Source organism: Microtus oregoni, unplaced genomic scaffold, assembly GCF_018167655.1.
Source record: "Microtus oregoni isolate MIOR12 unplaced genomic scaffold, Mior012 000006F_ref0000085, whole genome shotgun sequence".
Lineage (NCBI taxonomy): Eukaryota > Metazoa > Chordata > Mammalia > Rodentia > Cricetidae > Microtus > Microtus oregoni.
This window is the reverse complement of record NW_024543065.1, coordinates 28,612,916-28,626,891: the sequence shown is the minus strand read 5'-3', so window position 1 is coordinate 28,626,891 and position 13,976 is coordinate 28,612,916. Positions and strand designations below refer to the sequence as shown.

Here is a 13,976-nt window from a genome sequence, read left to right as displayed (position 1 = left end):
CTTATTCAAGATCAGAAATACATATACATATAACAAAATTGACCTTAAAATCCATACCAATGCGGGCTGGAGAGATGGCTCAGCGGTTAAGAGCATTGCCTGCTCTTAATCCTTTTCTTTTTATAAGCATTTACTGTGCCTATCAATATGACAGTCAATTTTTTCTTTTCTTTTGGTATGTGTGCATACAAAATGTGTGCATGTGTGTACAAAGTACAAATGTACAGTGTGTTTGCTTTTAGGTCTTCTTCAATCATTTACATTGTTAGGTTATATTATTTTATGTGTACAAGTGTTTTGTCTGCATATCACTGTGTGCTCAGTATCTGGGGAGACTGGAAAACAGAGCATCAGATCCCCTGGAACTGGAATTATAGATCATTGTGAGCCACCTGAGTGCTGAGAATCAAACTCAGGTCCTTTGGAAGAGCAGCCAGCACTCTTAATCACTGAGTCATCTTTCTCCAGCCCCTCAATCACTTTTCCAACTGTATTTAAAGCAGGGTCTCTCACTGACTCTGGAGTCTGCCTCTCAGAGCTGCTACCACACCCTGCCTTTCAGAGGCTTCTGGAGAGCAGGACTTAGGTCCTCACGCTTGCACACCAAGTGCTTTATCCACTGAGCCATCTGCTGTCTTGATACACATTATTCCCCCCCTTGGCTTTTCAAGAAAGGGTTTCTCTGTCTAACAGTCCTGGAACTCACTTTGTAGATCAAGGCTGGCTTCAAACTCAGAGTGTGAGGCATGTGTCACCATACCCAGCATTTTAAAAAAGTTCTCTCCTTGAATTCAATTTTATTTACAAATACATACATGGATGGATGTGTGTATGTGTGTGTTTAGTGAATGTGTATGTATGTCATATGTGTAGGTGCCTCTGGAGGCCGGGAGGGCATGGCTCCCTTGAAGCTGGCATTATAAGCAGTAAGCCACAACACTACATGAGTGCTGGAAAGAGTTCTGGTCCCGTGGAAGAGCAGCAAGTGCTCTTCACTGCTGAGCCACCTCTCTACACAGATACTCAACTTTTTTTTTTTATGAGAAAAAAAAAAGGCTTGTTTTTGCAGATTGAATACAGATATGCTAGGCAAGTACTCTATCCTATATCCCAATCCAAGGGGGAAAATAAATATCAAAACAGGGTCTTGCATATTCTAGACTGGTCTCAAAGTTACTATACTATACAACTAAAGCTGATGAACATTTTTAGCTGGCCCTAGGGCTAGTACTCAGTATTGCCAACTGAGCTATCTCTCCTGCCCCGAACATGAACTTCTTCTTATCCTGTTCTGTTGGATTACAGGTTTGGCCTGATTTATGCAGTAATAGGGATCAAATCCAGAATTCTGTATGTTAGGCAAGTACTATACTTACTGAGGCCCATCCCCAGACCTCCAAAAAAAATTTTTTTTAGAAACTTTGACCAAATATCTTGGCTTACCAGAAGGAAAGAGACAAAAGCCAATCATGATAGACAGATGGGGAAGAAATAATGTACATTTCCACCTTATGATTAATGGTCAGAATTAGGTTCGGGTCCAGTCAGTCCCTACTGGCTCTCAGCAAGACCGTTGGGAACATCTCTAGGACAAAGGCACAACCATTATTAGCCTTCTGCTGCTCCTAGAACAACCTTACAAGAGATTTAACACCTTCAAACAACCAAAGTTTACTATCTTTAAGGAAGTTAATCCTAGGGGCTAGAGAGATGGTTCAGGGGTTAAGACACTGCCTTCTCTTCCAGAAGACCTGGGTTCAATTCCCAGCATCCACGTGGCAGCTCAGAATTGCTGATAATTCCAGTTCTAGGGGTTTGACACACACAGGCAAAACACCAATGCACATAAAATTGTTTAAAAAATCATTTAAAAAGTAAAAATAATTAAAACTTAAAAAGAAGTTAGTTCTAACATCAGTCTCACTGAAGCTCTTTTAGATGATCCAGGGGAAAACACGTTTTATCTTTTTAGCTTTTACAGTCTGTCCTGGAACTAGTTCTTGTAGACCAGGCTGGCCTCGAACTCAGAGATCCACCTGCCTCTGCCTCCTGAGTGCTGGGATTAAAGGCGTGTGCCACCACCACCTGGCTCACTTGGAATTATTATGTATAAAGAACTCCATTTTGGGGGGAGCTGGAGAGATGGCTCGGCGGTTAAAAGCATTGCCTGCTCTTCCAAAGGTCCTGAGTTCAATTCCCAGCAACCACATGGTGGCTCACAACCATCTCTAATGAGGTCTGGTGCCCTCTTCTGGCCTGCAGGCATACACACAGACAAAATATTATATACATAATAAATAAATAAATTTTTTTTAAAAAGAACTCCATTTTCTTTTTTCATTTTTGTCATGCATGGTGGTACACTCCTTTAGTCCCAGTACTCAGGAGGCAGAGGCAGGCAGATATGAGTTCAAGGCCAGCTTGGTCCAAAAAGTGACTTCTAGGCCAGTCAGGGCTATGCAGAGAAATCCTGTCTCTTAAAAAAAAATTCTTTTTCATTTTAAACAAGTTTATTTCAACAACAAGATGCTTGGATCGATAAGAAAAGAATCTAGGATTCACTTTTATGAGTATGGGCATTTTCCCTTCATGTTTGTCTATATACACACCTGTATGCCTGGTGCCCACAGAGGCCAGAAGAGGACATTGAGCTCAATGGAACTTGGAGTTACAGTTGGGAGCCACCATGTGGCTGCTGGGAATTGAACCCAGATCCTCTGGAAGGGCAGTCAGTGCTCTTAACTGCTGAGACATCTCTCCAGCCCTGACTCACGATTTTTTGAAAAAAGTAATTTACTTTTTACTTAAAAACAAATTGCAACCTGGAAGTGGTGGCAGCAGCATTGGCTGCACCTTTAAACCCAGCACTTAAGAGGCAGAAGCAGCAGGCTGAGTTCGAGGCCAGCCTGGTCTACAAAACTAGCTCCAGGCCAGTCAGGGCAACATAGAGACACCTTGTCTCAACCCCCCCCCCCCAAAAAAAAAATCCCCACAATCACCTACATGTAAAAAGCTATTTACAAAAGCTATAGAGTCATCCCTGGTTTTATAATGATAAATATATTTATATAATGATAAAATGATAAATACAAGGTATGCAAGAATTTTTATGTTGTTGGTTTAAAAAAAAAACAATAACCACTAAAATATAAAGGGAAGGGTTGAATAAGCATGCCACTAAATGGGGAAAGATGCTGGTTTCACAGAACCAGTACTCTCCCCACACCACCATTTAAACCCAACCAAAACAGAATACTCAGTTAAATAAAAAAAGTACAGCATGCCTGTGCAAAGACACACAAGCTATTTTATGTTCAATAAGAGAATGGAGAAGGAGAAATTAAAGACAGAAAGCTATTTTGTAGTAATGAGGATGGGAACCAAACTGTACTCTCTGCAGATGTATTCTTCCTCTGTGACAGGATTCTGGAAGAGCAGGTTCCTGTCACCTCTTGACTGCTTCTGGAACACATCAATTCTATTTTTATCCAATATTTCCGGCTGTGCAGATCTGTCCGGTTCATCGACTGACTGTCCATCAACTGTAATCTGACCTGCCTCACTGACAAACAGTAGTTCACTACGTGGTATGTGCCTCTTAATCAAGAGAATCACAGAAACATCTGCCCTACCACTTTCAAGTTAATACAGCCATTATTCTCCGTCTTGACTCTTTGCACCCGTCTCCCCAGATGAAGCTTCACAAGAGACGTAGCTGGTCCACAGCAAAGGAGTCTTCCAGGCAGCACCAGGAGCACCAGAGCACGAGGAAGCAGCAGCTGCGGGCACATGTCATATGTTCTCTCCTTTCACCCAGCACAGAAACTCCAATAATTAAACACCAAAAACCCAAATCAAGGGGCTGGAGAGGTGGCTCAGCGGTTAAGAGCATTGCCTGCTCTTCCAAAGGTCCTGAGTTCAATTCCCAGCAACCACGTGGTGGCTCACAACCATGTGTAATAGGGTCTGGTGCCCTCTTCTGGCCTGCAGGCATACACACAGACAGAATATTGTATACTAAATAAATAAATTAAATTAAAAAAAAACAAATCAACCAGTCAATAAGTGGTCAATAAGCTGAAAAGACAGTTCTCAAGGAAAGAAATGCAAATGGCCAGTGAGGTTCTCAACATCCTTAACCATCAGGAGAACACAAGTGTTTTGAAGGCCAGGGAGATGGCCCAACAGATAAAGGCCCTTGTCCCCACGCGTGACAAGCTGATTTCAATCCCCAGGGCCACATGGTGAAAGAGAACCCCCAAATAAACTATGGCACAAGGGCACTAACCCCCCCCCCGAACAAACTAAAATAAATTTTTAAAAAATGCTTTGAGATTCTCTCTTACTCCAGTCAGAATGGCTGTCATAAAAAAAAAAAAAAAAGGACACAGAGTAAAGAGGAAGCCTTATGTACTGACGGCAGGAATGTAAGCTGTGCCAGCACACCAGAAGTAGTTGCACATCCTTGTTCGCTGATCATGATGTCTAACTGCTAGTGTGCAGAACCAGCCTTGGTGGACATGAACAGATGCACCAATAAAGAAACTAGTATTTACACGCAATAGAATCAGAAATGGAATTACATTACGAGATTTAAACTGGATTCATAAAGACAACAAATACTACCTTCTCTCACGGGGACAGTCGGATTCTAAGTATTTATGTGTATGTGCATGGGGAAACATCAAAGTGAAAAGGGGACTAGGAGCAGAGAGAAAAGGCCTAAAGGGGATAAGGAACAAGAGGGTATGTATACAATACCTGTGACGAGGCAGTAGGAAGGTTTTCTAAAGGGAAGAGGGTAGAGAACTGTTTCGGTCAGTCTTGGGGAACCAAATGGTCAGAATCCACCATTATTGTATGACCCAGGCAGGTCTAGAAACCAAGATGCTGGCAGAAAGGACAGACAACAGAGGTGCTCCCTCTACTGGCCCGCCTTCTGCACTCATACTCTGGCCGGCAGACGGGCGCTCACTACACATCATGCCCATTTCCACCATGCCTGCACCACGCTGGACTTGAACTTACCACCCCACCTCCAGTCTATACACACTGAGAATGTGCATGCACTCAGGTGCATATGGAGGCCACAGGTCAATCTTTTTGTTTTGTTTTGTCTGAGACAGGCTTTCTCTGTGTAGGCCTACTTATCCTGGAACTCGCTCTGTAGACCAGGCAGGCTCGAGCTCAGAGATCTGCCTGCCTCCAAGTGCTGGGATTTAAAGTGTCCACCACCAACACCAGGTCAGAGGCCAGTCTTGTGTACTGTTCTTCAGGATCCATCCACAATAGAGACAGGAGTCTCTCACCAGGACCTAGGCCTCTCAGATCAGGTGTCTTCCATCCCTACCTCCCCAGTGTGATGACTAGCTTTTTTACATGGGTACCAGAGAGCTAACTCAGTTAGCCATGCTGGGAATACAAGTGTGTGACAACAAGCCCAGCCCCAGCCCAAGTTTTTCAGGCAATTCATCCTTTAGTCAAGCATCTGACTAATCCAGTACTGACCACATACGAGAGTCTACACAAGTTCATCTACTGGATGGTTTTGAAAACAAAAAACTTTCCAGAGCAATCTAGTCCTGTTTCAGGATGGTGCCAACCTTTGTTTTTTCAGAGTCTCACTGAACAGCCCAGGCTTGCCTAGAATTCACTGTGTGGCCAAGGCTGGTCTCAAACTCTTACCAATCCTGCCAGCCTCCCAAGCGCTAGGATTACAGGTGTGAGATGCCATGTCTGGGTATGAATTTAATGCAGCAACCATGTGGTGTGGGAGGTCCTTCTGTCTTGGTGTTGCTTTTCTTAGTTAATGAATAAAGAGAAACTGCCTTGGCCTGTTGACAGGGTAGAACTTAGGTGGGTGGGAAAGATGGAACTGAATGCTGGGAGAAGGAAGGCAGAAAGAGAGCCGCCATGGAGCTGCCATAGTCAGACATGCTGAATCTTTGCCGGTAAAGCACTGCCATGTGGCGATACACAGATTAATAGAAATGGGTTAAATTAGTATAAGAGTTAGCCAATGAGAAGCTAGAGCTAATGGGCCAAGCAGTACTTTAATTAATATAGTTTTTGTGTGGTTATTTCGGGGCTGGGCAGCCAGGAATGAAAAGCAGCCTCCTCCTACAACCATGTCTAAACTAAGTATTCTAAGCATCAGTCAAGCAACAGGCTCATAGAAACTACTCAAATCTAACATTTTTTTCTTAACTGTGGATCTGTCTTTTCTTGACTTCTGGCTTACTTTCATGACACAAACTAGACATGCCTAGCAGCAGAACCACCAGGCTTAGGAGAATACTCTACATCTCCCCTTTTCAAATACTCAAGCTGTAGGGGCTGACACTTTTTAACCTAATGTTTAAATTGCCTCTCCTTCAAAACAAGCTTTCCATCTTTGAAAATCACCCATGGTTTTCTTCACTGTTATTAGGGCCTATTACTTTTGTTTAATGTATTTATTACAACTATTTCAGAACCGTCTAACTCCAGCAAGGCTCTAACAACTCTAGCTGTGCTTTCTCAGACTTCCCCACCGAGGCAGCACAGCTCACACTAAGAACATTTCTAGTTAGGCTGCTAAGTGCCTTGCTGGGGTGCGTGTTAAACTACCACTGCCCACACTCCATCTACCTAGTGCAGAGCATCTTTAATAGGACTCCAAAGCTCTCCACGTGACATGAATGTGTGAGGGTGGAGGACAAGTACGGTCTCCATCAGGAAAATCGAGATTGAAATCCCAGTTTCACCACTAATAGTTTGTTTGGCCTTTGTAAGTTACTGTCCCTAACCTTCACTGTCGAGGTGCCTACAAGGTGCTGAGCATGGTGTCTGGTGTGGAGCAGGGGTGGCTATGACAGTCTTGACTTTTAGGAGCTTCTAGTGTAAGACACAGGACCCCAGAAAGCCACAAACATTAAACAGGGCAACTAAGACACATGGAAAGTGAGAGATTAGTGTGAGAGGATCAGCAAAATCTCTACTAAGAGGACATTAAAGCTGAGTGTCATGGGGTAAGTCTTGATAGCCAGACAAGGCTGCTGGAGGGAAACTTCTTAAAAAGAGGAAGTACCAAAAGCTCTGACTACACAGAACTCTACTTACCAGAGGCAAGCACACTGACAGAAGCTCTGACTACACAGAACTCTACTTACCAGAGGCAAGCACACTGACAGAAGCTCTGACTACACAGAACTCCACTTTCCAGAGGCAAGCACACTGACAGAAGCTCTGACTACACAGAACTCCACTTTCCAGAGGCAAGCACACTGACAGAAGCTCTGACTACAGAACTCTACTTACCAGAGGCAAGCACACTGAGGCTGAAGCATTAAGTAAGGCTGAGGCAAGCTGCTGGGCATGGTGCTGCTGGGCAGGTGGATCTCTCTTGAGTTAGTGGTCAGCCTGGTCTACAGAGTGAGACAGGCATAGTGAATATCTGTTACCCAGCACCCACTAGGCTGTAGAGGCAGCACAGCTCAAGCTCAGATGGGTTTACAGTGAGACACTGACTCAAAGAAGCAAAACTGTAGACTGTGGAAGACAGCTCAGTCAGTAAAGCACCCGCCATGCAAGGACCCAAGCTGGGCCCTGAGAACACAGGAGAGCTGAGAAGAACACAGAAGAGCTGAGCAGAGTTCTGGTGAGGCAGAGACAGGCAGACCCTGGACAACAAGCCTCAGGGATCAAGCTCTAGGTACCAATGAAATACCCTGTCTCCAGGTGGGCAGTGGTGGCGCACACCTTTAAACCCAGAGGCAGGCAGATCTCTGTGAGTTCGAGGCAAGTCTAGTCTACAAGAGCTAGTGCCAGGACAGGCTCTAAAGCTACAGAGAAATCTTGTCTAGAAAAACCAAGAAAAAAAAAAGAAAGGAAAGAAAGGAAGGAAGGAAAAGAAAAGAAAGAAAAGAAATACCCTGCCTCCAACAAAACAACAAACAAACAAGGTGGTTGGCTGGGTGTTGTGGCGCACACCTGTAATCCCTGCACTAGGAGGCCAGGGCTACACAGAAAGATCCTGTCTCAAACAAAAACAACAAAACAAGGTACACAGCTCCTGAGGAACAAGACCCAGCTGAGGTTGACCTCTGGCCTCCACAGCCATGTGAATATCTGCATACACTGAGACACACACTAGAAAGACCCTGTCTCAAACAACAACAACAACAAAAAATTATGTCTGACTAACTTAAAGAGCTATGAAGATGGCCTCAAAACGACCTGATTAGGGTTCAGGGTCTACAGTACTTGTTGCTCTTATAGAAAACGTGTGTTCTTTTCCAGCACTCATACAGTGGTTTACAGATACCTTAACTCCAGTTCCAGGGGATCTAAATCCTACTCTGACCTCCACAGGTATCAGACAAATGTAAGGCACAGACATTCACACAAATAAAATAAATATATGTTTTAAATGGCCTTTCACTTGGGCATAGTGGCACATGCCTTTAATCCCAGTATTTAGGAGACAGAGGCAGGTGGATTGCTATGAGCTCAAGGCCAGTCAGAGCTACAGGAGACCTTGTCTTAAAAATACAAAACCAAACCAAACAGCAACAACAACAACCTTGATTTTCTAAAATACTATTTTGGCCAGGAATGGTGGTGCAGGTCTGTAATAAGGCACTTCAAAAGTGGAGAAGGATCAGTAATTAAAAGCCTTCTTCAGCTACACAGTGAGTTGGAGGCCAGCCTGGTGAGCCATATAAGACTCTGTCTCAGATATCACAATAAATATCATGTATTTAATAAACTACTCGGAGTCTTAAATACTGATTTCCAAATTTAGTATTAGAGGACTGGCCCAAAGAAAAACAACTTGCCGAGTGGTGGGGGTGCACACCTTAATCCTAGCACTCAGGAGGCAGAGGCAGGCGGATCTCTGAGTTTGAGTCCAGCCTGGTCTACAGAGCGAGTTCCAGGACAGCCAGGGCTACACAGAGAAAAATAAATCAAAGGGAAAAGAAGAATCTTGAGGATGGTGAATGCTATCAAGCTGCCACTAGAGACAGGGTCACTGTGTATCCCTGGTTGGCCCAGAATGCCTTAAGCAGACCAAGCTGGCCTCTGCCTTAGGTGCTGGGAAAAGAAAAAGCATGTTAGAAATCTTGCCACGCTGCTACTTCTACCAAGCATCTCCTTTCTTAAAAAAATTTTTTTTAATCAACCAATGTTAGTATTAAGCTTTAAACTTGAATGCAAGATTCTAGGGCTATTTGGTAAGGTACTAAACACCGCTCCTTTTTATAGCACACTTGTCTCAATGACTTCCATGCTAAGTAGTCTCTTTGATAAGGAAATCCATTAGGGTATAACAACCTAAACCAAGCTAAACAAACAATGCAATTGCCTGCAACTTCATTTAGAAGATATTAATATTCAGAAAAGGCTAGACTCTGGGTGAAAACTGGATGTCAGCCACTGTATTATCCACTCCTGGGAGGTGGGTGTGGCTACCAAGGATCCATTTCATGGAAAGGAAGTAGAACTGTAATTTTTTTGTAACTTGTCCTGCCAGGAAATGGTACTTATTCTTTGAACTCAAACCTCAAGGAAGAACCTCATACCTATTCCTGCTTGATACAATTGTCTCCAGGTACTACAGTAGATCTTAAGTAACTGAAAAACCCAAAGTATTAAATCAAACTTCATAAGCAGTGGCTGAATTTCTTTCAGCCCTCTCTTTAATATGCCAAATAATCCAGACCATGGGCTTTTCCAGACCTTTAATCATTTATGGTGTTCCTTGCCATACCTACCCATTAGAACAATTTTAAAAAAACACACTAACACTGTGCCAATTATTTTCAGAAGCGGAGTGATACTAATCAAGAGATCCTAATGGTCTTAAACACTATTCTCAAACGAGAAAAGATACATGGAGATTGGGAAACTTGTACTCTAAAGTGCCACCATCTAGATAAAATTACCCTGTGAATTGGAGCAATTTCAATCAGACCATGTAAAACTGAACATTTTTCTCAAGACCAGAATTGGAGAGTAACTATCAGATAGTTGAAGGGCCTGAACTCTGAAAACTAAAAAGGCTTTCTACATGCAAACCCATCAGCAAAAGCAGGCAGTGGAAACTAGCGAGAATATCAACAGTTTAGAACAGCGATAAATAAAATGACAACGGCCATTCTAACTTTTTTTCCTTATCCTGGAACTTACTCTATAGACCAGGCTAGCCTCACACTCAAAGAGACCGCCTGCCTCTGCCACCCAAGTGCTGGGATTAAAGGTGCCATCACATCTGGCTCATTCTACCTTACTATAAATAAGATCATAACTACTTTCAGCTGGGTGGTGGTGGCACACACCTTTAATCCCAGCACTTGGGAGGCAGAGGCAGTATGAGTTCCAGGACAGTCAGAGATATACAGAGAAATCCTGTCTCGAAAAACAAAAAACAAAAAAACAAAAAAAAAAAATCTTAACTATTTTCAAAAACCATATCCTGCTTAAATAAAGCCTTAAATGTCTTACTACATGATGTCCTGAGTTTTCAGTCAATACATTACATACTAAGAAAAACTCCAACAGCATTTTCTTTTTTTTTATTTTTTATTTTTTTGGTTTTTCGAGACAGGGTTTATCTGTGGTTTTGGAGCCTGTCCTGGAACTAGCTCTCATAGACCAGGCTGACCTTGAACTCACAGAGATTCGCCTGCCTCTGCCTCCCGAGTACTGGGATTAAAGGCGTGCGCCACCACGGCCCGGCTCCAACAGCATTTTCTAAGTATTAAAAACTCAATTATGTTTTATTACCGGGTACTAGCACTTCTATTAGTCATTAACACACAACCAACTGGTTTATAACAAAAATAAACCAGAGTAGGTACACAATTTATTTAATTATCTAACTCACAAATCATTTTTAAAATGACTGTTTTCTATGTACACAGCCAGCCCATTAATAATTATATCCAAATGTCATATCCACTATTTAGTAATAAGTGCTCATGTATTTTTGGAAAGAGCATTATCACACTTAGGATCCACTCCAACAATGTACTCAGCAAGATAAGCACTAAATTATTAAGTGAAGGAAGTGTAGGCGGATCCAACTCTACTGTGTGACAGGAAGCACCAGCTATGGAAGTTTAGAAACAGGAGTACCAAGTTTCATGCTAGCACAAGGAAAACCATGCCGGTGAAGAAAGACAAACGAGGAAGTTCTTTTCAGCAAGACTATATATTAAAGACAAAAATCATCCCCAAAGTTAAAAAAAAGTATCACTTAAAAATTTATTAGTAAAAAATGTGTGTGTGCGCATGTGCCCGCACACATGGTGCATGTAAAGGTAGTCAAGGAGACCAGAGGAGAGCAAGGAGTTACAGGAGGTACAATCGATCCATCTATGTGGATGCAGGGAGCTGAACTCAAATCCTCTGCAAGTGCAGGGAGGGTTCTTAACCACTGAGCCATCTCTCTAGTCCCTAAAATTATTCCCTTTTAAAACAGGCTTGAATAAGAGTCCAGTCCCCAGCTGGGTGTGGTGGCTCGAGCTTTTAATTCCAGCATTTAGGAGGAAGAGGCAGGAGAATCTCTGTGAGTTCCCCGATAGCAAGGTCGTCACACAAAGAAACCCTGTTTGGGGAAGGGAAAAAAAGGGAGGGAAAGGCCAAGGTATTTCTCCCCAGGTGCACTGGAGCCTAAATTTTACAGTGCACAGAGAGGAAGACACTAACTTGGCTCTTGGTTTACACATCTAGGGGGTTTACAGAGCAACTCGCAAGATCAAGCCATTAAGTCATTAATCTTATTAGAACTTTGTTGATTCGACAGAGATGGTGACATCCAACTTTAATCCAAGCAGTTGGGGCCAGCCTGGTCTACAAAGTTCAAGGCCAGTCAGGGCTATATATGATCCTGCCTCCAAATAAATAAATAAATACATAAATATATAGAAGTTTGGCAATTCGCCTTTTCCCAGGTCATTCATTACTTCAGCATCATTCTTAAAAAGCGTGTAAGTTTCACAACCTAAGTATTGAGCCACACAACTTAGAAATGACTAGGATGGCAAATTTTGTTCACCACACAAAAATGCTTATATTAATGAAAAATTGCTTCACTTAAACACCAACATATGATTCCTCTAAGGCCAAAATTATTTTTTAAAAATAATTTAGTGTTTAGTGATGAATTGCTACAATAAAAAAAAATTCCACGTGGACAAAACCTTTACTCCTGAACTGACGAGTAAAAGCAAAGCAGTATTTTCATTTAGCATCTTTCAAGTCATCTACATTACTTATTGCCTAAACTCACTAGCTATGAAAATCTAAGGTATGTTTCTACGTCAGCTGATTCGTTCACTCAGCTGAAGTGAAAATTTAGAAATTAGAGAGCAAGATATTTAAATGGATAGGTCACACACACACACACACACACACACACACACACACACGGGCAGTTGTTATTTAGGGTACTGAGGTAGGTGACATTCCCCACTTAGGCCCTCAACAGGACGACAGCCATGAATGCTAAGGTCAACCATTTCTCATCCCTGCTAATGCACCCTACCAAAAATCTGTCACGCTTTTGTGAACTCCCGTCAAGTTCTGCTCAGAGAAGTGTACGCCCCAGGTTAGTGTTGCAGTTTGAAAAAGGCCTGGAAAGATCAGCTAAGCTTGGCTTGGCCACGTCTTGGTAAGAGTCCAGGGGGGGGGGGGAATAAAAAAGGAGAGGGAGGGCTTCAACTTTGCATAACCCCCTTTTTCTCAGTCACACCTAGCTTCCTTTCCAGAGAAGAGTGTTCTCGAAAGATCTACCTCTTCAACTCAAATGTCATGGCAAGATCAGCTGCTCCAGGGGCAAGCAGAGCTCAACCCACGCCCTCATCTTCCAGCACCTTCTACCAGAGCCAGGCTGGTCCCCGTACAAACCGTCCACGGCGACCCCGGCTCACGCCTCGGCCGGTAGACAAGCTGCCCAGGGCGTCAGCAGGGGAGTCCGGCCTGGGCCGCCGCTGACACCTCAGGGCCCCGCGCCTGGGCCCGGTGGAGACGAGCGGCCGCGAACCGACCGAGGGACGGGGGAAAGGAACGGACGCCTCACCTTGACCCTGATCTCGTAGGTGGTGAAGCGGCCCCGGCCGACCCCCACGGTCTGCGGGTTGCTCACGTCGATCTCGAGGAAGTTGCTGGGCGGCCCGTAGGCGTCATTCAGGTTCTGCGGCTTGGTGATCAGCCGCCGGGTGTCCGCTACGGTCTCCGCCATTTCGCTGTGGCCGCGGCAGCCGCGGGCTCTCTTCACCGCCTCCGCCTTCTGCCAACGCCGCCGCCGCAGCCGCCCGCCGCGGGGACTCCGGGCTCGCGCGCAGCGGACGGAGGCGAACGAGCACGTAGGGCGAGCCGAGGGGCGGGCGGGCGTTCGCTCCCTGCGAAGCTCCGCCCCAGGCCGCTTGGGCTTCCGCCCTTTGCCCAGGAAGAAACAGCTGACTAGCTTGAATGCCGCGCCCCGGTACGCAGGCCCCGCGGCGCCCCGGAGGGACACTGCGGGGTGGGGCCGTGGCGCAGCGGTGTCACGGGACTGTGAGCGCCCAAGATCTGGCGGGACTACAATGACCACAATGCACCGGGTGAGCGCGCCGCCGCCGAATGTCACGCAGGCGCAGTAGGGAGGGGTGCTGGGGAGTTGGGGTGAGTTCCGGTTTTTCTGACTTAGCCTCGGCCCGGAGGGACCCCCGGAAATGATTTTAGCAGTCTTGGCGCATTGAAGGTAGTAGTTGGTACTGCAGGAAGGAGGCGAAACTGCCTACACAGCCAGCTCAGTGCCTCACTGGGATCCCTGAAAATTCACTTCTAGAAACCTTAAAATAAGCGTCTCAAACGAATCAGTGCACATTTGTAATCCTGACATTTGGGAATTGGAGACCAGAGAATGAGTTCGAGGCCAGCCTGAGCTATATGAACCCCTGTCTCAAAAAACAAAGGAGCTGGTGGTGTAGTTCACTTGTTAGATTGATTGC

The 13,976-nt window shown here is 44.6% G+C and overlaps 1 protein-coding gene across 1 annotated transcript in view; it reads right to left on the bottom strand.

Annotated features, from left to right (window-relative positions):
- Positions 1–13,505, bottom strand: part of Snx3 (sorting nexin 3) — a 33,689-nt gene extending 20,184 nt beyond the window's left edge. Inside the window, exon 1 of the mRNA XM_041653867.1 lies at positions 13,064–13,505. Coding sequence (XP_041509801.1) covers positions 13,064–13,225 — 162 coding nt within the window. The 5' untranslated portion in view covers positions 13,226–13,505. The remainder of the gene's footprint in view (positions 1–13,063) is intronic.
- Between the last annotated feature and the right edge of the window lie 471 nt (positions 13,506–13,976).